Source organism: Macrobrachium rosenbergii, chromosome 21 (genome assembly GCF_040412425.1).
Source record: "Macrobrachium rosenbergii isolate ZJJX-2024 chromosome 21, ASM4041242v1, whole genome shotgun sequence".
Lineage (NCBI taxonomy): Eukaryota > Metazoa > Arthropoda > Malacostraca > Decapoda > Palaemonidae > Macrobrachium > Macrobrachium rosenbergii.
The window spans coordinates 19,633,447-19,656,853 of NC_089761.1; the positions used below are offsets into that span (position 1 = coordinate 19,633,447).

At 38.0% G+C, this 23,407-nt stretch overlaps 1 protein-coding gene across 1 annotated transcript in view; it reads left to right on the forward strand.

The window, feature by feature from the left end:
- Positions 1 to 4,510: 4,510 nt before the first annotated feature.
- Tlk (Tousled-like kinase) overlaps positions 4,511 to 23,407 on the forward strand; it is a 44,336-nt gene continuing 25,439 nt past the window's right edge. The window contains exons 1-7 of the mRNA XM_067123161.1: positions 4,511 to 4,671; positions 8,719 to 9,641; positions 19,555 to 19,675; positions 19,851 to 19,940; positions 19,972 to 20,123; positions 20,456 to 20,635; positions 21,074 to 21,321. Of these exons, the coding sequence (XP_066979262.1) occupies positions 4,650 to 4,671; positions 8,719 to 9,641; positions 19,555 to 19,675; positions 19,851 to 19,940; positions 19,972 to 20,123; positions 20,456 to 20,635; positions 21,074 to 21,321 (1,736 nt within the window). The 5' untranslated portion in view covers positions 4,511 to 4,649. The remainder of the gene's footprint in view (positions 4,672 to 8,718; positions 9,642 to 19,554; positions 19,676 to 19,850; positions 19,941 to 19,971; positions 20,124 to 20,455; positions 20,636 to 21,073; positions 21,322 to 23,407) is intronic.

Sequence of the window (23,407 nt, forward strand, 5' to 3'; positions counted from 1 at the left end):
TGGTCTGGCTTGTTCCAAGATATACTTAACTTAATGAGCCGGAAACAAGAGGATGATGATATGGTCCAAGTAGCACATAATGGGGCAAAAGATGGATCAGAGTCTTCTGAGAACTTTTGGGCGTGGAGAAACTAGGGGACAGTAGGCTGCTGAAAGTGGTGCCTGTGCCGTAAGTTTTGGGAGGAAGGCATGAGAGGAGAACCTCGTAAAAAAAAGTGCCGGCTGCTTGGAGTGCCGGAGGTGATGGAACAGAAGGTTCTTCTGTCCCACGACAATGCATGCAAGATGGATGGCGCAGTGCGCAGGGAACTTGAGGCTTTGCTGATGAGGCTGTCGATGAGGTGTATGCAGAAATTGCTAATATTGTGGACTTTTCCTGAACGGGAGTTCATCCGCGATTAAGCAGTTAAATCGTTAATATGGTAGCGGCCGCTTTCTCCTTTTTCCCCTGTTTACAGCCTTCGTTAGGGAAGACTTTAATGTAAAAAAAAAAAAAGCGTATCCATAAACATGAATGGAAGTCAGTGGACCTGGAAGCCAAATACCCTTATCGATAAATTCAGATGATATATATATATATATATATATATATATATATATATATATATATATATATATATATATATATATATATATATATATATATATATATATACTTTTGACCTGAAACAGAAGCAAAAATTATATATATGTTGTAGTATATACATACACACACATATACATACATAGTTATATATATATATATATATATATATATAGAAGAGTATATATATATATATATATATAATATATATATATATATATATATATATATATCTCATATATGGACATTTACTATTCTCTAAAAATTCAAATACAAGCTACCACCCTGTTTAAAAGCTTTCAGGTCTGCAGGTTCACTTTTGATTCGGGCCATATTTATTTATGAAAGGTAGAATTTTGGCACCTCTTGGGCCTGAGGAGCCTGCGGTTTATTTTTATCTTACAGAAGTGGGCAGTCTTCTTGACCTTTAAAATCCCATGACATGTTGATCGTCAGAATGCAGCTGCTCTGCTCATACCTTGTTGTGTGTGTCTGAAAGCCTACTAGAATGGAAACAAGTCCTCTTAGGTGAGTATTACTAAGGTCCTTCTAATTATATGAATATATAGTATACATACATACATATATATATATATAGAGAGATATATATATATATATATATATATATATATATACATACACATATAAATTTAAATATATATATATATATATTTATATGTGTATATATATGTAATATATATATATATATATATATATATATATATATATATATATATAAGAATATATATATATATATATATATATAGGTATATATATATATATATATATATATAGATATATATATATATATATATATATATATTATTATTATATATATATATATATATATATATATATATATATCACTGTCATAGAGGACCTCAACAATACAGGAGGTTGGAAGGGAAGATTCCTTATTTACAATCTTCCGGAGGCCAGTCGGCCTCCATCTTGAAGGGTCCGAATTTGGTCCCTTCAAAATGGAGGCCGACGGGCCTCCGGAAGCTTGGAAATAAAGAATCTCCTTTTTTGAGCCTTCTGCAGGACTGAGACCCTTTATGGAAGTAATAACACTTTAAACATTTTCTTTGTATATTTTATATTATATAATTTGTATTTTCTATATTGTATATTTTATATTTTATAGATATATTATATATATATATATATATATATATATATATATATATATATATATATATATATATATATATATATATATATATATATATATATATATATATATATATGAGAATTCTCTGTAGATAGAGGTGAATGGCGCAGTGTGTATAAATGGGGTATAGTTGCTGTTGATGGCCATGTGTGTAGGTTTATGAATAGGCTAATATTTTATAAGTTTTATTGCCCTGGGGGATCCATCCTTGAAACAGCAGGTAACCTATAAGTGTGGCAGTGACCAATGTGTTCCTTCTTCTGGGACCACCTATGCTAGAGGAAATATATATATATATATATATATATATATATATATATATATATATATATATATATATATATATATATATATATATATATGACAAAGTTACTGACGAGAAGTGAGGCCACTTCGCGTGGCTTAAATTATGGCCAATGCATTGTACTTGACGTCAGCGTTGACTTGAGGGAGGGTGGAGAAAGCACTGACCTCAAGCAGTTTGCAAAGTCCGTGGTTCGATCCCCACCGGCTGGTTCGATCCTGGCTGGCCAGTCGACCTAGCTATGAATGAGCCTTTGCCCTTGTTGGGGTCAAAGAAAGGGGCGTATAGAAACTTGCTGAGAACGGGAAGGCTTTTCCCTTCTGGCACTACCCCCTCCAAAGAGGAAAAGGGCATGTGGTAGTATGTATATATATATATATATATATATATATATATATAGAGAGAGAGAGAGAGAGAGAGAGAGAGAGAGAGAGAGAGAGAGAGAGAGAGAGAGAGAGAGAGAGATATCATTTGTCCATTCCTCAACCTTTTTCAGTTTCTGTTCCCTTGTGATGTATAAAAAGAATTACATGTTTTTTTAAAGAAAATTATATTGGTAACGTCCTGCCCTGCCAAGCTTACAGTCCGTGGGGCCCATTATTCGTTTTCCGAAAAATGAAATTTGTAGCGTATCAATCAGAAATTGTTCAACTCCCTAACTGTTTAATAATGTGACCCATGCAGGGACAGCGCCACAAGTCAAGCTACCTATCAGAAGTGCCTGATTTGTAGCCGTATCTGTTGCTGAGACAGATCAGCTGAACATTAAGGTATGACGTTTACCATTTAGAAAGAAGATATTGATAACCTAGAAACTTGAAAACCCGAATGATCTGAGAGAAGGTTACTATGTAAATGTTTGATAGCTGGCAAAGGAGAAGCGAAAGAGTGACTGTACTGCAGTGTGTGTTTCCCAGGGTTCGACGTGCTGCTGCTGGGCCGTGTCCGTACGTTATTAAGAGGTTAATGTGAAAGCCCTTTGCACAGGGTTAATTCATGAGCCAGTAGTTTAAAAGAATATGAATGCAGCGATGATCGTTGTTTTATGTTTTATCTGGAACCCCCTCCCCCAAACACATACACGCATAAACACATATAATTTATATTTAAATTTATATGCACTATATATACCCGTTCCAGTGTGTGTTCTTTCCATATATATATATATATATATATATATATATATATATATATATATATATATATATATATATATCTTCTTGTGTGTGGTTCTTTTGAAAGTTTAGCAGCCATTTAGTACAGAGGGAGTTTGCTGACAAGAGGAAATATGAGGCAAATGAAATATTGATATTGCCTCGAACTGGCCCCTTCCGCCGATTTAAAAGTGATAAAAAGATAAAAGGATTGTATGAAACACCTTTTGATCGGCGAATTGCCTTCCCTATATGCAAGTATGGCGGCGCCCATCGAATATAGGTCAGAGTATTGAAGGAAAAAAGCGCAAAACGGAAGTTGCTAACCAGAATCCAGTCGTGTCTGCAAAATTATTTTTTTCTTCTAGATACGTCTTGGCTTTGTATCTATCATATCAGTAATTCAATTATCAGTATATTTATGATATAAAATGAAAGGAAAACTAAGACGTTTCGTTGAGATCAAGTGCGGTATATTTTTGTAGGTGGCAATGTTTTCTTCTTCTTGCGTTTGCTCGTTGGACATCGTCGTCTCGTATCTGTCCCAACTGTGTTATGGAGTTTTTTTTTTCTTTTTGCCAAATTTGCCCTTCAGAAATGTGCCTAGAATAAAAACAGTTAGATATTATCGGAGATCTTTCGGTTTGCATCGTTGTCCTCTTGGAATTAACTTGCAAATATGTATTTGACAGGTTGAAGTTATGTAAGAAAAGTTGAATGAAGTTGCAGAATCCATTTAATGGCCCCAGAAAAACGACGAACTTTGATAAGATATTCCATTTTTATTAGTTTTTCGTCAGAGTGCATTCCTCATGATGGTGGCTGCTATTCACGTGTTAATAAAAAGATTTTGTCGAATTAGTTTTTCTCTTCAAACATTATGTAAAAATTACTTACATGCACTTTTCATTAATTTATTTTCATTATTTGCATAATGTTGCCTATATTGTATTACATGTGCAATGTAAAAACTTTCAAAACAATAATAAAACATTCATTTATGGTGACAAGAACATTAATCCTAACAAATTGCTACGAAATAAAAAAAATCCCAAAATCTTTCTTAGGTAGGCTTAGTGAAAATCTCGTTTTCTATTGGTAATTATACATAAATTAAGTTGTAATTTGCCATTATTTATCTGAATGCCTTATATCTTGCCATGCATAGTGCTTATGAGATTGAAACTACGGTAAAATGCTACAAATTAAGGAAATATTCCCCAAAATCCATTCCGAAAATTCCCGTTTTCTGTTGAGATGTGGTTTTGCCGGCAGCCGCGTTTCATACTCTTCATTGTTGACTATGAGGGAGAGACACCAAGTGAGAGACAACAAATTTGTATTTCGTCGGTTTTGGATCATTTGCGATATAGTTTGAAGTGTGAAAGAGCCCTAGGGAGGGACCTACTATCATGAAGTGATGGAGGATCGTGAATGCACGCCGAAATGTCTTTGGGTAAGTCTAAAATAAGGCTAATAAGTACTCGAATCGATGCTCCGTTGGGTCAGGGGAGTTGGTAAACATTACGCTCATCCCTTCCATTATTTCGCTCGCCATTTCTTTTCCGAGCTGCTTATTTACAACTCTGTGGTCTGAGCATGCTCCCAGAAGAATGCCATTGGAGATGTGAGGGGAGAAAATGGCGTTGAATGCGCTGTTTCGACAAAATTAAGGTGATATCGTTATAGGTCGGGAAATTTTGTTTGCTTGGACGTAATGGACGTGGTGGGGGTGAAGAGATGCCCGGGGCCTCACTATCATCTTTTTCCATTTTTCTTTCAATTGGTCTTCCAGTGCGGGCCGCTTGGGCGTCGCCATGTATGATTTAGGTGTGAAAATGGCCTTTTGGTGGCCAAATTTAGGTGTAACAAGCGTCAGACATGAAGTAACCTGGCTGTCTTGCCTTTCAATTTCTCTCCCCCATTTCTCGACGTCGGATGATTCCCACTATCCCACACCATGTCCATCTATATCTCTCTCTCTCTCGATTTCTCTCTCTCCCCCCCTCACACTTTATTTCCTATGCCTGCCGTTTTTACCGAAGGGATTTAACGGTCATGGCGTGAAACACAGAAATAACAATGAAATTTGATTGGTTGTTTGACATTTGGCAAAGTGTCAAATGATAGATTGTCATTAACTTTGGAAATGCCCAGGATGAAGAATTGAATGATGGATAGGCCTGGATGAAAAGGATAATTTAGAGGGTCTGGAAGATAATGTTGTGAAAACGTCAGACTTTCATTGTTTGGGTAGGACTAACTTGCTTGTGGGTGTTTATGAAAACTAGAGTTGATCAGTGTCCTGAACACAGTTATAATATATTTTAAATTTTTCTTATTTTCTCTAAGAATGAAAGTCCAGGTTTTATCCATGGTACAGCCTTTGTGATTTATCATAATCTTAAAAATGTTCTTCCAATTTTATTTAATAGGGCTTTCTCAGTTTGTTTTTGACAGACTAGTCACATTAAATAGCATAAACTAAGGATTTTTACATAATTTCAATCTATTATAGACTAGGAAATAGCCCAGAAAACCAATTTATCCTCTAAGATAGGTAAATAATAGCCACACTTGGGTGTTTGTAACCTAACAGTTGACAGCAAACTATTTGACATAGCTGAAAATTTACCAGGAGAGATTAATTTAAAAATAAATATGTTTGCAGTACAGTTTGCTAAATATTCTTGTTATACTGTAAGTTAATGATAGGCCAAGTGGAAATGCTTCTTAAGTTCCTGCATTTTACATTTCTCTCCTCTGCTGTTTATTTTATAGGTATATAATGACATTACTGTATTACATCCTGAGACACTACTAGGACTCTTCTGAAGGATTCATCCAAAAATGAGAACTCTTACTTACCTGACAGTTTTCTAAATTTGTTATGCCCCAATTTGCTTTTCTCATTTAGAGATGGTTCCTTCTGTTAATCTTAACAAGTAAGAGGTGCAACATGGGTGGATTAGTCTTAAGGCCACAGTAGTTATGGCAAAATGAGGTTTCCATTATAGCTAGATGATGTAACAGTTTTCTGCGTGAAATGTAATTGGTAACCTAACTTAGCATCAACAAAAACAATGCTTCAAACTTTTTTTATATATGTAGTAACAGTGACAATAACTGTACAGTATTTCAATATAAAAATGAGTTGAATCTCAGTGTCAGTCTACCTGGGTGTTGTTGTCCGTAATTTCTGTGATATAAATTGAGCAACTGGTAAATCTTGCAAGTTCAAATAGGTCTGTGGAAATCTGTTTTAATAAATGTGTGGTACTGTATACTGTTGATCTGTCAAGGAACATAGACATTATTGTGCATCCTAGGTTAACTTTCAATTTGCTTTTCTTATTTGTAATTTGTATGAAGTCTATTCTGTGAATACATAGACATCAAAAGTTGACGTGCATTTTGCGTGAATTGTTTTGGTAACACGTTATATGAATTGTTATGGTAATTCTACAAAATAGGGCCACACAAAGATTTACGTACTGAAGTTTAAGAAACAAGAAGTAAACATTGATTTGCGTATGTGCATAAAAAATGATAAATCCCTTAAAACCATCCAACATCTTAATTAAACATCACATAATCCCCACGTACACAACAATCTTGGGGACCACACTGGGAAACTTAGGTTTTTGGTAGAAAACCGAAATTAGAATGCAGTGCTTAAGTCAGAATGGTAAGAAATGCATTAGTATTAACACAGTCAATCAGAATAATACATAGCCCACGAAACAGTTTATAAAGCATGAAAATATAAATGACAGTTATGTAGCTGCATCGTAACAAACTGGGTAGAAATGAGCCATTTTCCCCTTAAATTATAGTTCTGACCTAATAAAATTAGTGTCTACTTTAACTTTTTCTATACATTTGCTGTACCATGCAAAACAGAAACCGTGAGGTTTGGACTACTGATATATTTGTAAAGATGCATCCCTGGTATCAAATATTCATAAGGTCCATCACGTGCCATAGCTAATATGCACAATTAATTGACAAAGAAAGACCCATCTCCTCTTGAACTGAAAACAGTATTCCTCCCATTTTTATCCTTGGCAACCTTGTCTGGTAACATGATTGGTCAGGTGATGGGAAACAAAATGAACGAAAGCCGATTTTTCATGGACTTGACGACACAATAGATCTAAATTCAAGAGTCTGAAAAAGAGCAAACACATAACTCCATGGGTAATAAAGTGTCAGTTTGCCAATTGACATAGAAAAGCATCACTAATATGGGAGGCAAGTATTTTGTGATTGATTTTTCAGGTCATTTTGATTTCTGGAAATTATGTAACTTCTGTCATTCTTGTTCAAATTCTCTGAAGTACTGTTAGATAAAAAAAAGTCTTCAATGTTGTACCTTCATGGAGACCTTTCTGTTGAATTACCATTGTTTCATGTTTTACTAATTATTTAGGAATTAAAAGGTAAATTTTTTCATTTCTTTTTTATTTTTCTTCTTGTTATTCCATGCATTATTACTATTTTAATAAAACACCCATTGTATAATGTATGTGCATGCTTATATTGTTTTGAGGAATTTGCTTATTTGCAGTACTACCACAATGCATTAGGCATACCAATTCTGTATTAGCCTAGTTTAGAATTATGTATATATTAGAGTATCATTTTATCACATTCATGTATGGGACCTCAGAAACTCTTTAAGAGTTGTGCAAAAGATGTAAGTCTGTGTAAAAAGAAAGTTTCACATGAAAGGTTGATGATGATTGTATGAAACGTGTGAATCCTGCTGTATACTGATAGTTTCCCCATTGGGGATTTTGACTATAGGGCTTCCTGGCCCTACTCATTACCCCCATTTGTTGTTCATTTTCTGATGCTGTTAACATTTATGAAGGTTGGGGTGTGTGTGTTGCTAATTATTAGTTTTCACATGCTAAGTAGCCACAGTGGAGTACAGTACTTATGATTGAATTAAATATATGAGATGCTACTAATTAGATGATGGTTACTTCATGTCATATTGGGCATTGTAATACTTCACAGTGAAACCTTGTGTTTTGTGAGAACTTTGCCATATTTCTCAATTACAGACTCATAACTGTCCTGCACACCCTATGGCTTTTGGCCCCTCTGTGATGTAAATGACAATATTTGATCCTATTCATGTATATGGAATGGGTCATGTATAACTACTGTACTGTGGAAATGCAGGTTAGAACTTCACTTGAGGATTCATATTTGTAGTGAGTGCAGTGACCATCCTGAACTATTTACTGTATGTTCATATTCCTTGTCTGTTTTTTTGTTACAGTACCAGATTAAGCTATGATTTTGAAAAAAAAGATTGCAGAAGGAACTTACAAAATTCTCATATTGAAGAACAGTTGTTGAGAGTGCTGCTGTGTTGACTGATCTTTTAGACATTTTAATCTCAGTAGCTTTTGTACTTTATGGCATTAATGTTGTTATTACACTATAAGTTCTTCATTCCATAGGTTACTATTATTGTTTCCTTTTGCAGGTGCGGTGACTGGCATTAAGATGGAGCAGTTCAGTGTCCTGGATCCTCGTAAACAAGAGCTCCTGGAAGCGCGGATTGGAGGAGGCAGGGTAATGGACCCCCATTTTTTGCTTTCATCAGAGCGTAACGAGCATGTGGAAAATGTGAAAATTGGCTCTTGTAATACCCAAATTACACCTCATAGTAGTTCAAGTGCATTAGGAAGCACACCTGTCATGAAGGAAGATCCTAACTCTCCTGCATTGAGGTTAGAATCCTCCTCATGTGGGTCTGGTTCACAGACCCACTGTGCCTCTGTGCCAAGTAGCTTAGGCATTGGGTATACTGCTCAGCCCCAGGACAGTGTGCAGCTTACATCTTTGTCAGAACCTCGTTTAGGCCCTAGTGATTCCGCGTGTAATTCCAAAGTTAATTCTACGGCTGGGGCAACCCATGGTCTTCCAGGGCAGCGGCATCAGCAGCAACAGAAGCAGCATCATCATCATCATCCGATGTATGTGATGGGAGCAGAAAATCCCCCCGGCACTCAAGAGGTAACTCATGCCATCCCTGAAAGTGGCTACAGAAACATTGAGGCCTTAGGCACTGGTGCCCCACAGTGCAGTGTACCTGACAGTGAAGGCCATCATTCCCTTGAAGCGGTCAAGGCCCGTTTGCCTCAGCCGTATGATATTCATTCTATCTCATATAATTTTTGTGAATCCCAGAATAAGTGTCCTGTGGTAGGAATGGTTGACTTGGATCAATCAGACAACAACCTCTCAAAGCTGCAACAAAGGAAGACATCAAAAGCCATGTGGTCCCTTACACCTCCCAGGGGTGGTGGTCGAGGGGGTTCCAGGGTGACTGGGGAAGTGGCGAGGTTAGGAGCCAGGGCAGACCTCCCTGCACACCTGAATCTAGAGGCAGGGAGACTAGAGAAGGTTAGACATGTGGTTCATTGAGAAAAAAAAAAGTAAAGAAAGAAATTTGAATTTGATTGGTTCAGTGAAACTGGTGAGGACAGATGTTTCAATTGATTTCTTTTATATTATGTTTTAAATTTTGTATGTGCTTTTGTAAATCATTTAAGTGAATTGTTTGAAGGTCTCTGTCCTCACTGTCACTTGGACTGACCCAATAGTTCTATCTGATTGGTAGTCATGTAGGTGTTGTGTAAAACCATTGGCATTTTGAAAGACCAGTTACTTGAGCTCTCTTGAGTTGAAATGGAAAGTTATGGCACTTAACATGAACTTGCATAAAGATTCAGAAGGTGGGAGGGATGGATGGCCCTGGATCTTGTAACTGCTGCCTTGATTGGTCCTTTGGAAAACTTTTTTTTGTGTTGCTGTCATTCAGTTTTGGTATACCCATAGTAAATTGCATTCATGATGTTCATTTTTAATGTCCTCTGATACAGTCATATAATAAAAGTGGTAATGTTAAAATTAGACATGCCCCCAGTGGATTTTGTGATTGCTTAGAAGTATAGGTTAAAGCCATCAGTTGTGTTGTGGTTGCCAACTTTGTTTTAGTCATGGTGGTGTGCCCTTTTGAATGCAAAGCTTTGGGGATAATTTTTCAAAATGGTGTACTTTTTATGGGTTTCCTTGTGAAATCATGAAAATAAGTTATTTAAACATTTTAATTTTTTAGGTTCAAGTAAGAGTGATAAATATTTCTGGGAGTGTTGATGCTTGAATCAGTGTGGTGAAACAATGATAATTATGAATTTTTTGCCAGGTATTTAAGTGTTCATGCACAGTAAATAGTATGATACGAGACATAATAAGGAAGAAAAATGTTGCTGAAAGGTAGCTCACATGTTGATATTCTTGGCAACTATGATATGCTCCATAATAGATGAACTTACAAAGGATACATTGCTGAGTGCAGACACCCTAGTTTTCCACTGGACCAATTTCAGATGGCAGAGACTTGCCTCTGCCGTATTTTCTCTAAGCACATTTTAAGGATGTTGTAGCTCTGAGGAGGAAAAATAATGTTCCGACTGTCAAGATATTTTTTTTATCATGCTGGGTTTGTGTACACTATATGTATGCATACAAACATATAACCTTTATACCTCTATATAGTCAGCAGGGTTGTGTCAGGGAGGTTGGCAATGGCAATAACATTTCTTTTCAACTGTAAGAATGCTGATTTTCCATAATATATGTAATGTATTGAGTATTTTTGTTTTTTATAATCTTGCTGCCTTCAAGTACTGTATCTAATGTATTCTCTCTCTCTCTCTCTCTCTCTCTCTCTCTCTCTCTCTCTCTCTCTCTCTCTCTCTCTCTCTCTCTTTGTTGTGTCTTATTTCTCTTATGAAAATGTGAGACATTCAGTAAGCTTGTAAGCTTGTGTCATTCAGGTTCTTTCCATAATTTTATTTTTTCAAAGGGTTACTTTTTCATGGTAGACATTTGTTGCTTTGCAGTTACAGTTGATTATTTGTATCTTTGCCTTCCTACAGTTTGTCTTTGATCTAAATTTTCCTATTATTTTTCAAACATTTTATTATGTGCATTTTGTTTTCATCTGTGTGATTAATCATTCATCCTCTCCATATTTATTATATATTTCAACAGTTACACAGTGTATATTTTTTCAGTTAATTTAGTGTATCATATTGTCAGTGACAGTTTTTTTTTTACATTTTGATGAATACTTTTTTCATCAGGTCCATGTTAACTGCTTATAATCCATGAAGTTTATATGTTGAATTGTTGGGATTTAGATGTTTTTAATTTAGAACATTCGGTTTTAGTGAACTTTATCCCAGGTATAGAAACACTACCAAATAGTGTACCTGGAAAATCTGTCTAGATTAATTGAGGTGAGCTTTATCTTCCATCATTTGAGGACCTCTTAGCTCAATGGCTTTTATAGCTATTCATGATCTGGGTATATATGCTGTTTAAACTTTTTATGTAGAAGAAATCATAGTAAAAATATGAAATGAATTTCAAAGAAAGATTTTTTTATATTAAGATGTAGAAACATTTCTACAGCTTTGTTAATTGAGAGGGATTTCAAAAACAACTCAAATTGGGGGAATCTGGTCACAACCATTGTCTGCAGCTGTTATTTTTGTCATTTTTTCATGCTCAACATTTTCTATCATGTTATCATTGGAAAGAAATCTTGATGTTTTTATTACTTTCTCTACTTGTACATTGTGTATCCTACCACAGACTATGTTCCTATTTTCACATTTTTCCCACCACAGACTTTGTTCCTATTTTCATGGTGTATTACTACCTCCACCAGAAGTTTACTGGTGTGCATCCACTCCACCAGAAGTTCATATTTTCATGGTGTATCATTTTCATGGTGTATCACCACCTCCACCAGAAGTTCCTATTTTCATGGTGTATTACTACCTCCACCAGAAGTTCATATTTTCATGGTGTATTACTACCTCCACCAGAAGTTCATATTTTCATAGTGTATTACTACCTCCACCAGAAGTTCATATTTTCATGGTGTATCACTACCTCCACCAGAAGTTCCTATTTTCATGGTGTATTACTACCTCCACCAGAAGTTCCTATTTTCATGGTTTATTACTACCTCCACCAGAACTTTGTACATTGTTAGCTATTGTTCTCCCTCACCTGTTCTCTTTGGTGTCTTCCCTCAAGTTGCTCAACATACTGTGCTAAACTTGTTCTCGCTGTAGGTTTCGCTCCCATGTTCAGGAATTTCCTTTTCAGCCTATGCCTTTTGAGTATAGAAGATTAGCATATTGGTCTAATGGAACTGCATTTGTTCCTTTGGGAATACAAGCTCCCACCTTTTATGTATGTGTATTCCTCAGTGCGAACTAGAATCAGTTGTTGAAATTTGGTAACAAGTTTGTTGACTGGTGGTAGGTGGGGAACCCCCACTCCCTTGCTGTAACCAAGCACTTTTTCCTATGGCTGCCATCGAGTGAGGACATCTTGCTGTGCTTTTGCCAACTGCTGAGTTGAAACTTACTTTCGTCATTTTTAGTGTATGGGTGTGTTTATGTTTTTGTTGACAGATTCCAGTAAGGAAAGTAAGCAGGTGTTTAGCTTTTTTATGTCTTTGGTGGTAGTGTAGCAGTTTTTTTTTGTTTTGTATTGCTGCTGGGAGTGTTCTGGTTGGTCTCCTTTGCAGAGGATAGGTTCAGCAACAGCACGGGAAGGCCAAAAGGTGTTTATTAGTTGTTTGGAAGGGGATCACTCTGCCTTTGATACTGCCAAATATTTTCTGCTCCTTCTTCCTGGACAGACTGCCCTCACTCTGTCTCTCCCTTGTGCAAGGGAGTTATGTTCGTAAGTTAAGTGACTAGCTGTGCTCACTGATAGTAATAACCAAGGTGCATGTGGTTTGCCATCTACTACCAGTACTTTACTGGGGGCTTTGCTGGAGTACTGGCAGATATTTTCACTCATTATTGTGAGTGATCTGTCTTTTGCTGCTGTTTCTACTAAGGAACTCGGTACTTTTGAGCCTCCTGTAGCCTCATGACTTGTGGTGATACCCGGATGGTATCAAGTAGAGGCCATACTCCGTTGATGCTGCTTTCTAGGAAGAGTAAAACTTGTGGACAGATTGAAGTGAAGAACGCAGTGGCATATCTTCCTCTTCCTCCCCATCATCATCATCTCCCTCTTCTCCCTTTGTTGGAAGAAGAAGCCCTTTCACAAGGAGTTCTGTCAGACTTTGGGGGATGGCAGTGGTATTTGCTCTTCTGTCCTGATATCCTTGGTAGGTAAGGGTGACAAGTTGAGATGGATAAGAGGCATTCTGATTGCCAGGACACCTTGATCAGCCATGTAGTATCTTTCCAGTTCTATGGAGCAACAAAGGGAACCATTGCCAGGACTTTAGGGGCAGCCTCTCTTTCCATGTCAGGTGGCGGGACGATCCTTCCCTCTCTCCCAGACCTTCCTCTAGAAAAAGCCCAGCACCTTCCCAGCCCCTGCAGTCTTGTGTCCCCAGGATGTACAGACTACCTTTCAAGGAATGACTCCCCAGACCTACCTTCCAGGATTGCTGAAAGCGCAGATGTTTAGCAGATGGTGAAGAATAGCACACTGGAAGTTGTAATTGAACACACTTTCTTGTAGAGGAAATGGCTGGTGACTGGAGACTAGTTGTTGATCTGTCAAAACTGCACATTCATTGGTGGGTGCCATCGCAGAGAGTAACTTCATGCATTCAGTATGTCTGAAAGATGGGTAATTTCAGGTGGCACCCATCATTTCTTCAGGAAGTACTTCCTTTTTCCAGTGAGATCACCTGTTTAAAGCCCCGTACTTGAGACTGTCAACAGTCCCCATGTGTTCATGTGAGTGTTCCCCCTGGTGTTGGCTTTCAGGGTATGTGCTTGCTGCGTTACTTGGACGACTGGCTAGTTCTGGTATCCTCGAAGACACAGTTGCTATAAAACGAGAATGCTGCCTTGCATTTTATTGCTCCCCGGTGATTGTGATAAACTGGGAGAAGTCATTGCTTGTGTTCAAGCAGCAGACAAAGCACATGGGTATGCCGATAGATACGGCAGGATTGAGTGTTTATCAGACTTTTTCAGTAGCTTAGGGGAGTTTCAGCATCGTTCCTTTTTGCAGTAGGAATTACCCTCAGCTTACTTCAGTGGTAACTGAAGCAAGCAGCATTAGTCAGTTCAAAGTGACACTCCCTCCTAGTTTGTTCCTTGGAGCAAGGAGGTCAGGGAGAGCCTTGCTTGATGGCAGGATGACAGGAACCTCTTTTTGGAAGTTCCCTTGAACTCCATCTTCCTGAGATGCTTCTGTTTTTGGATGCATCAGCAGAGGGGAGGGCACACACCTGTGTAGTCTGTCTGCCTCAGGCATATAGACTGAGGACAAGCCTCATTTGCTCATCAACATCTTGGAAATGCAAGTGGTGCTACTAGTCCTGCAAGCATTCTGGTATTCTGTGATGGGTCACTCTGTAGTCATGATGAACAACAACACAACCATAGTGGTTTACACCAACAAACAGGGTTATGATTTCCCTTTACTCCTGTCAGTTGGCAAAGCAGATGCATTAGTGGGTGTTTTACCTTGGTGTCAAGCTGTCAGCCTAGACAGGAAGTTTTAGTGAACCAGGTCAAATTCCAGGGCTGGTTAGTCATGATAGATTGGTCCATAATTTCTGGCAAAAAGTTATTAAAAGTTTCTGTGTACTTCAGTTATTTACCACTTGGTTACAAGAATCCCCTAGTGATCTGTTCCTTTGTTTCAGACCTCAGGCTGCCTTGGAAAGCACCTTCCAGCAGTCAGTAGGACATCTGATTGTCATTGCTTTTCCTCCTCTCAGTATGATTTGCTGAGTAATCATATGAGGTTTGTCACCATTATGCTAAATCTTGTGGTCAAGGTGCGCAATAATTCCTTGTGGCCCACTCTTGTGTTCTCTCTCTAGTTGGAGATACTTTGCGGCATGCCACAGACTTACTCATCCATCTTTGTCAAGACAGGCTCTTCTCAGTCCCTTTGGTGAAATGTATTGCTCTGCCTTAAGCCAGGTCTGACTGAAGGGCTTGGACCTCTCTTTCCTGGTAAGAGTGCCTAATCATGCTCATAGGAGACTTGAACAATCTTGACCATCTTGTAAGCTTAACCCTTCAAAGTAGGATGTGACTCTCCAAAGTCTGAATGAGGCATCAAAGAGCCCTTGGAAGAGACTTCAAATGGAGATCTCACCCTCAAGACTTGTTTTGCAAGCCTTAGCAATGTCATAGCCTTTTGAAAAGCTAGTGTTTTTACGTGGTTTTTAAGAGCTGGAGATTACTCTTATTCTGATCAAGAGTTTGTGGCAAACTTAGAACAGTCGTCACTTTCTGACAAGAGACTAGCAACTCGTGGTCCCCTACTTCACAGAGTTTGTGAGTAGAGAGCCTGGTGCGAGTCTACAGCACCGTCTTTTAAGAACCTTGACCTCTTAGGCCAGAGTGTCAGGATCTCTTTGTATCAACAGCAGGTACAAGAAGGTGGGGTTCAGAACACCCTTTTTTTTCTGGCTTTGTGAAATAATCAAGCAGCCATACTGTTCATCCTGTGAGGGGATGCTTTTCCAGCCTTGGTGAGAACTCCTGGAGGCAGTGGCCTTAGCCGGTTCCCAGCCATTAATAGAACATTTCACTTCTATTGCATGAGGGTGTATGGTAGCACAAGATTACCTTTTACCTTGTTTTCCACTTTTTTAATGACTTCACCCACAAAGCCCTGGACTCTTCGCTTCTTCCTTCCTCTACAAGGCAGTGGTCTTAGCCTGTTCCTAGCCATTCAGAACATTTCACTCACTGGTAATGAGGGCAGGTGTATGGTAGCACAACACCACCTTTACCTTGTTTTACCCCAAGGGACTTCACCCACAAGTCCTTGGACTCACTCAATCTCTCCTTCATTTCTTCATTCCTCTACAAGGCAGAAGTCAGACCAAGTACATGAAGGATAGGCCACAATGTAGGTAGACTTCACAATTGGACCTCCCAACCATGAATTTCTACTCATGAGGTGTGACTCCCTCTGCCTTCCCTTTTGATAAGGGGGATATGGTTGGTAAAGCTGTTATCTGAACTCATCAGTCTATGATTGACCCCAGATTAGCTCCCCTCCAACCTGTACTACCCTATCTTAAGGGTAATGCTTGGTAATCTGTTTACTTAGAGTGATAGTTCAGATACATCTCACTATGGCTCAAATGTCCTATCACTCTTACATCCTGGCGTGAGATTTTATAGGTCCCAAGGGTCATTACTCCTCTGCTCATGGTCTTCACTAGGAGCTTGTCATTTCTTGGTAGAGATTCAATAAGCCAGTTATTTGCAAAATTATCTTTACTATCTTCCTCTTAAGGAGTGAATCTATTACATGAAGGTAGTTGCTTTTATTCCCATAGGAACAAGTCACAAATTTTTTAAAGTATTTTTCTTAGGTATACAAACCAGGGCCTTTTATCATCCCACCTCAATCCTGGGTTAAGTGACCGATTCCAACTCATGCTGAGGAATTAAAATTGCATAAAAGGCTGTGATTTGCATATCCAGGAAAAATACAAATATAAAAATTTTGATACAAATTTTAAAGACAGTTTTCATGTGTGTTGCTATTTTAGGGTATCCAGTCATGTATGCACAAAGCAGTTGACTTTTCGTATACACTTGGTGATTGTGTTAGGAGTAAACATAAACAGTAGTTTATATATTTTTTAACTATAATTTGTAGGTGCTTTTATACTATGAAGGCTGTGTTTTCTACATCCCCTAGCTTAGCCCTCTACTATTTAATTAATAATGGTATTATAGGGAATAAAAATGCCAAACTGGGCGGCTAGTATGTATGCTGTTTAGATTGACCAGAATTCAAAGGTTGTATGTTGCAAAATGAAAATACATGATCCATGGATCCATGAGATGAAATGCTTTAAAATCTGAGCAGTTATTGAGGCATTAGAAGGAAGTCATTGATCTTGTTAAAATTTGTAGCTGTTAATTTTACCACTTAGGAAAAGTAACTTTAATTTTACCAAGATCATTAAACATGAATTTAATTATCATTTCTAAATCTAGTCGTTTTAGGATTGCCACTTGCAGAGTGGGGATGTGTAAGGAGGAGGCTTAAATGAAAAACAAATAATTTGAAACTAATTTTTTAATGAAAGATAGATATAGCTAGATGGAAGTAATGTATGTACTTTGTAGATTTATTCAGAGATTTGTATAGTGTTCTCGTTTATTTTTCTGGTATGTAGTGATTGGTCTAAGTCTATTAATAGGGAGGTTGGATGTGAATGTTCAGTATCTTTTTACATCATATCTCAGGGTCAGTTTTCGGAGATAAGCTACATTAGTTTTATATATTGTATAGAAAAAATTGTTGATACTGTGTAGTTACAGCACTGAAGATTGTGGATAATACACTTAACCCTACCTTTTTTTTTTTAAAAAAAGCCTTTTCCCCTTGCAGAGGACCTGGGGAATTCTTTAATCTTCAGGTAGTTGTGGGGGATAGATTTTTCCTAGTTAGAAGAGGAATTTTCTGCATTCCTTACTCTGTAGAGACAAGTGCAATATTTTTGTTCTTGCCTTACAAGGCAGAGGCTCCTCTCCCAACTGTTTCCTGTCAAGCAGTATCGTCCCAGAGTCATTAATGTTTTGTATGGCTCCTCTATAGCATTCAGGATGATTTCTTTCACTCATCCTCTGAAAGGAATGAAAACTCATCCAAAAGTCATCAGATTTTGCAAAATTTATCCTTTCCAATGTCTCAGCTGTGTTAGCTTGACTTTATGAATAGACTGTCATTATTCCATTCACATTCTGCTCTCCAAGACTGTGACGAACTCCCTTACCCCCTTTTTTGTGAAGTTGTAAGACTTTCTGTCATCTCTTCTGGTGGTGGTTCAACCTATTCTTTTGTGGAAGACAGACATAGAACAACCTGAATTTGTGGTTTTTGTTTCCTCCTCAGTGCCTCTGTCAGGTCGTATGTGTTGTCCAACTAGAATGGGAACTTGGCACCTTCCTTTCTGACCCCATGTCTGTTTCGAGTGGAATCTCTAGACTTTTTGCAAGGGACAAACCTGGATTCCACTTGTTTTTTGGTACACAAAGTTTGGAGTTATACTATTCCAATTGAGAAGTAACTGTGGGTTTAGGTATTGAGAGCAGGATCTTGACTGACACGGTTCCCTCTTCTTATAAGGGAACGTCTATAGACCCCTGGCCTTCTTTTTTTTTTCTGGTCCTAAGGTAGATGCTTAAGCATTATATAGCTTTCATGCTCCTGACAGGCTTGCATTCTGCCTGAGGTGTATTGCTTAGCAAATTTGCACATTTGGTATCAGGTCTGCTCTATTAGCCTTTTGAATCCCTATGTCAGGTTGTCTGAGATTACAAATGTCAGCTTTCTCCTGCATAGGTAAATGACTGGGAATCTGACTTTTCTTAGTGAGAGTTTGACTGTTACCTGTAGGTGAGTGGGCAGCACCTCGCCCTTCACCTATCTGCCAGCAATTAACTGCCATGTTACCAGGCTTCAGTTACTGTTTCCAGCTGCTGTTAGGAATACCCCTGTATACAAGGCATCATGTTTGGTTATGTAGGAAAAATACAGATTATCTTCAAAATGTCTTAAAAAAAAAATAGTGCTTTATTGAACACCTTCTTATATGTTTTTTTAGGGAATGTAGGTTTTAATGTAGGCCCATGATTTTTAAAACATTTATTTGATTATCTATTTTAGTGTCCTTTTTTTTTCTGTGATTTCGGGGAATGTTATATACTTAAAGTTTTGCACCAGTGCAACCCTTGCCATCTCTAAAATTACACCATATATTGTAAGGTTTGACAGTTTACTTTGCCATCTAATGCCTCCTTGACTTTTTGGAATAAATGCAACAAATCTAAAATTCTCTTTTTATATTTTCAAGTGCATTTGAGGGTGGTGAGCTTCACAGGAGAGAATTTTTTGGTAAATCCTGCACACAATGTAGTCTCTTTCTTTAGACAGAAAATATGCTGTGGGATGATGCTTTATGTTTGTCCTAGGAAGTTACATACATGACTATTTATATAATAGCATTGGAGAATTTTAATGATCTACAGGTCTTACTAAGAACATAGCCATCATTTATGTATTGTGTTGTATTGTCTTTGATTTACCATTTTGTGTTATTAAGAAATTAAGTAACCTGCATTGCAGAAGCTTCATGTAAAGTAAAAGTACAGTATGGAAAAGATCTTTACACTTATAATGTCTGTTTTATGTTTCCATTTAGGCAAGTATTTGCTGGTTGAAATTATTGTTCTTGAAACATTTATTCACTTCGATCACAAATTTATTTCAGGTCCACTTAGGGGGGAGTAGCCCTAGCACTCCCACATCTACTCAACCCCCTACTTCCATGTCCTCAGGGTCGGGGACTCAGTCATTGATATTTGAGAGGCAAGACTCCAACTTAAGCACCGGTAAGTATCTTAAGTGTTGGTTGAGATATTTGCAGATTCATTGTTGTCATGATGAAGCGTTTCAGTCTATGAGGTATATTCTTGTAGGTTATTGTCAAAATTATCTCTCTCTCTCTCTCTCTCACATATTGAATCTAGATTTTTGTCATTAAGTTACATTTCCAACCTCTTGTAGGCTCATCTGATCGGGAAGAAAGTACTAGTCCTGAAAAAGCTCAGCAGCGAACACCTTCTGACCGAAAAAGAAAAGTTGAAAGTAATGAAGTTCTAAATCTCAAGGCCAGAGCGATGAAGGTGAGGGGAAAGCAGCCTTAAGATGAGTAGAGCGTCAGATTCAAAGAAAATCAACGAATATTTTAATAAACAAACCGCACCCTTAACGACTAATTCACCCCACAGACATTCTGGCGCGAAAAGTCCATCCCCTCAAACACATTTGGGCCATATGGTGAGTTTTATAAACATATGTCTTCAGAGGATTTAGTTTTTTGCTTCATGTTTTCCAGAAGGTTTTATTTTATTTATACATTTGTTTTGAATATATTTAGGGAGAGGAATGATCATTTTTAGTTGGGAAAGGATTTTCAAATTAAAAACTGTTGAAGTAAAATGTCAGTGATTTTTCATTTTTCTCATGAAAATCCTTTTTTTTTTTTTTCCCATGTCAGGAACTAAAGATTGGTTCGTAAAATATTAATAATAATGGGATCAAGAGCTGTTCATGGGGAAGGATATTATTAGTAAAGTTAGGTTCTTCATATTGTTGTACCTTTGTTTCAGACTGGTCATAGTGGTGGTCTAGGCGATCCACTTGTAGGGCTTATGCCCCCTCCTCGAGGTGTGCCAGTGACCCACCGTGCTACCCAAAGTGATATTACGTATCGTCAGGTTGATGAGATGGAGAGTAGGGCGTCTATGGATATGGAGGCAAAGAATTCAAGAATTGATAATTTGCAATGTGTAAGTTCTGTTGGTCATGATACAGTATCCGGTTGCATGTAAACATTATATAACCCTTTCACTGTAAAACTGCCATTGCAGTTTCTACAATTAAACTGTATTTCTTAAATGAGAAGTCATGAATCAAGGATTCTTGAGAAGTGGCATTGCTATGTACCGTATTGTATTCTTGAAGATATGATAAAGTTTTCTTGCTTTAAAAGTGATAGGACCCTAGACATACTGTGGTTTAAGGACTTGAAAATGTTTTAGAAATTAAATGACCAGCAAAACTGATGTCATTGGTAAAGAAGTCACCTGTAACATTTTATTATATCTGGAATAGCTTAGAACCAGTGGATAGAGTTACTTTATAACTTGAATGTTTTCAGTTGAGGTTTACTTCATGTGTAAATTAATTGGTTATTAGAAGTTCATTGTCATATTTTTTTGTTTCAGACAAATGAAGAATTATCGAGACAGCTCCAAAGTCAGAGTAAACTAATTGAACAAAAACAGTTGCAAATAAATAAGTGTATAGAAGTTGTTAAAAAACTTTTAATAGAAAAAAGCAATATAGAGAAAAAAGAAGCGAGACAGAAGTGTATGCAAAATCGGTTAAGGCTTGGCCAGTTTGTTACGCAAAGAGTCGGAGCAACGTTTCAAGAAAATTGGCAAGATGGTTATGCCTTCCAGGAAATCACAAAGTAAGTGTTGTATTTTTTATACTAAATTTGGGGAAAAGTTGGCACTGAATTATTGTCTTTAACTTGTGTAGGTATAGAAGATGGTATTGGAGGTAGCTGACATAGTTAAAGTTGACTGCTGCTGCATGACCTCTTTATTTAAATGGTTGCTAATTGTCTTATTTTTTTAAGTGTTAGAGCAATTCATTCATTACATTCCACTTATTCACAAGATGTCTTATTCCATGTTTCCCTTGAAAGGCCATCTGCATGATCCTCATTGCCTAACTATAGCTTCAGCAGGTATGGTTATCAGACTTTTTCAAACTGTCCACAGACTGACCTAGGTCCTTTCCCTAGTCAAGGCTGCTGAAGCAGCCCCACCCTATAGGTTGCATGACAGGCAACACGTGTATGTTGTCTGGCTTGCACATAGAGAGAGTAGTTTTGGTGAAATACAGTCTGTGCCTTTATACCACTATCTGCACTGCAGATTTCACTTCTTTCCTGCAATGCCAAAAGTTATCTCTTCCTTCTATTGAGGGCTCCAGGCTGGCCCTCTGGCATGTTAAAGAAGAGGGACTTCCATAGTATATGTAGATCAAGGTGCATTTGTGACCCATCCATCTCAGTCCAGTCTTTGGTAGAACCTCCAAGCTACACTCAGCTCTGAAGGGCCCAGAGCCCCTGTTACCTGCAAAGAGGGTGGGAGGGTTGCGCACCCTTTTGGGGCCAGTAACACTCTGAGGATGCAGCAAACAGGGCTGAATGACAAACTACAGTAGGTCTCTTTTCACAGTACAGTACAGGTAGTCCCTGGGTTACATAAGGGGTTCTGTTCCTGAATCGCGACATAAGTCGGAAAATGACGTAAGCCAGAACACCATATCAAAAAATTGCTTAAAATTAGAAATAAAGTGATGAATGCCTTACCTTTAATCCTTTGGTTGTCTTGAAAACTTCCCCAGTTGATTTACCTTGCTTCTGGTGAGGTGTGCATCCATGATCTTTTAGAATGTCCTCCAAATATGTACAAATACTCTTGCGTCGCTTACAGCACATCTTAAGACTGAAACGACGTAACCTTGGAACATCCGCTGTAACCTTGAGCAGATTTTTTTATGACTATATTTGAAAAGCGCCATAAGCTCGGAACAACATAAGCTGAGACTGACATAACCCTGGGACTGCCTGTACTAGCATTGCTCTTGCCTGCCAAAGACAACCCACAACCACACCTAATTCATGTAGCCAAGAAACAAAGAAATCCACAGGCCTGGGAATACAGGTTCCATGTGCAGGAACACTATTTGTTACATCAAGTAACAAATTTTTTCCGTTTTCCATGGGGAAGGTTAGTCGTCAGACTTCTACCAGGGTTGCAATTGCAGCTGCTATGACATGAAAAACATCCCTGAGTCTGCACTTGATAGCCTCCATACATGAAGGTTCAGGTATTCCAGATGGTTGTGGAACGTGTGGAAGTGGGCTTACTTTTAAGTATCTCCTGAAGAGTTAGTACCATCAGAGTACCTCTGGTATCTGCAGCATCCTTGTAGCCTTTTACTTCACTTCCATTCCTGCTTCCTTTCTTCAGTCATGTTGTCCAAAACTTTGTGCAGCTATGGGGTTTTATCCCAGTTCCACCTTCAGATCCTAGTACTGTACTTCATTTTCTGGATCTCCTTATCTTCCTGTCCAGCCATGCCAATTCCCTTTTTACTATTTTAAGTGCTGAATGGTTGAAAGTGCCCCAGTGCATGGCTTGGCAGCCTAACTTTTCTAAGTCAATCTGAAGGGCAAGGACGACTGTCTGGAACTAGGTTAAGGTCGACGAAAAGTTGTTGGGACCAGAGAGAAATATTGAATCGTCCATGAGTTGATGATGCCCTGAGCTTCACAAAGATCTGCTGGAGAAGACTGAAGGGGTGGGGAAAGTATAGGTTTTAGTTGATCCCAAGATTGTAGCATTCATCTGGACCCTCTGCTGCTGGCTGTGGCCAGGGAGAACAGTGCATTAGAAGCCTGTTAGGTAATGTTGCAGACAGGTTGACTGGAGGAATCTATGACACTTGCCAGGATTGTATTCCTGTTGTGGTTTCAGTGA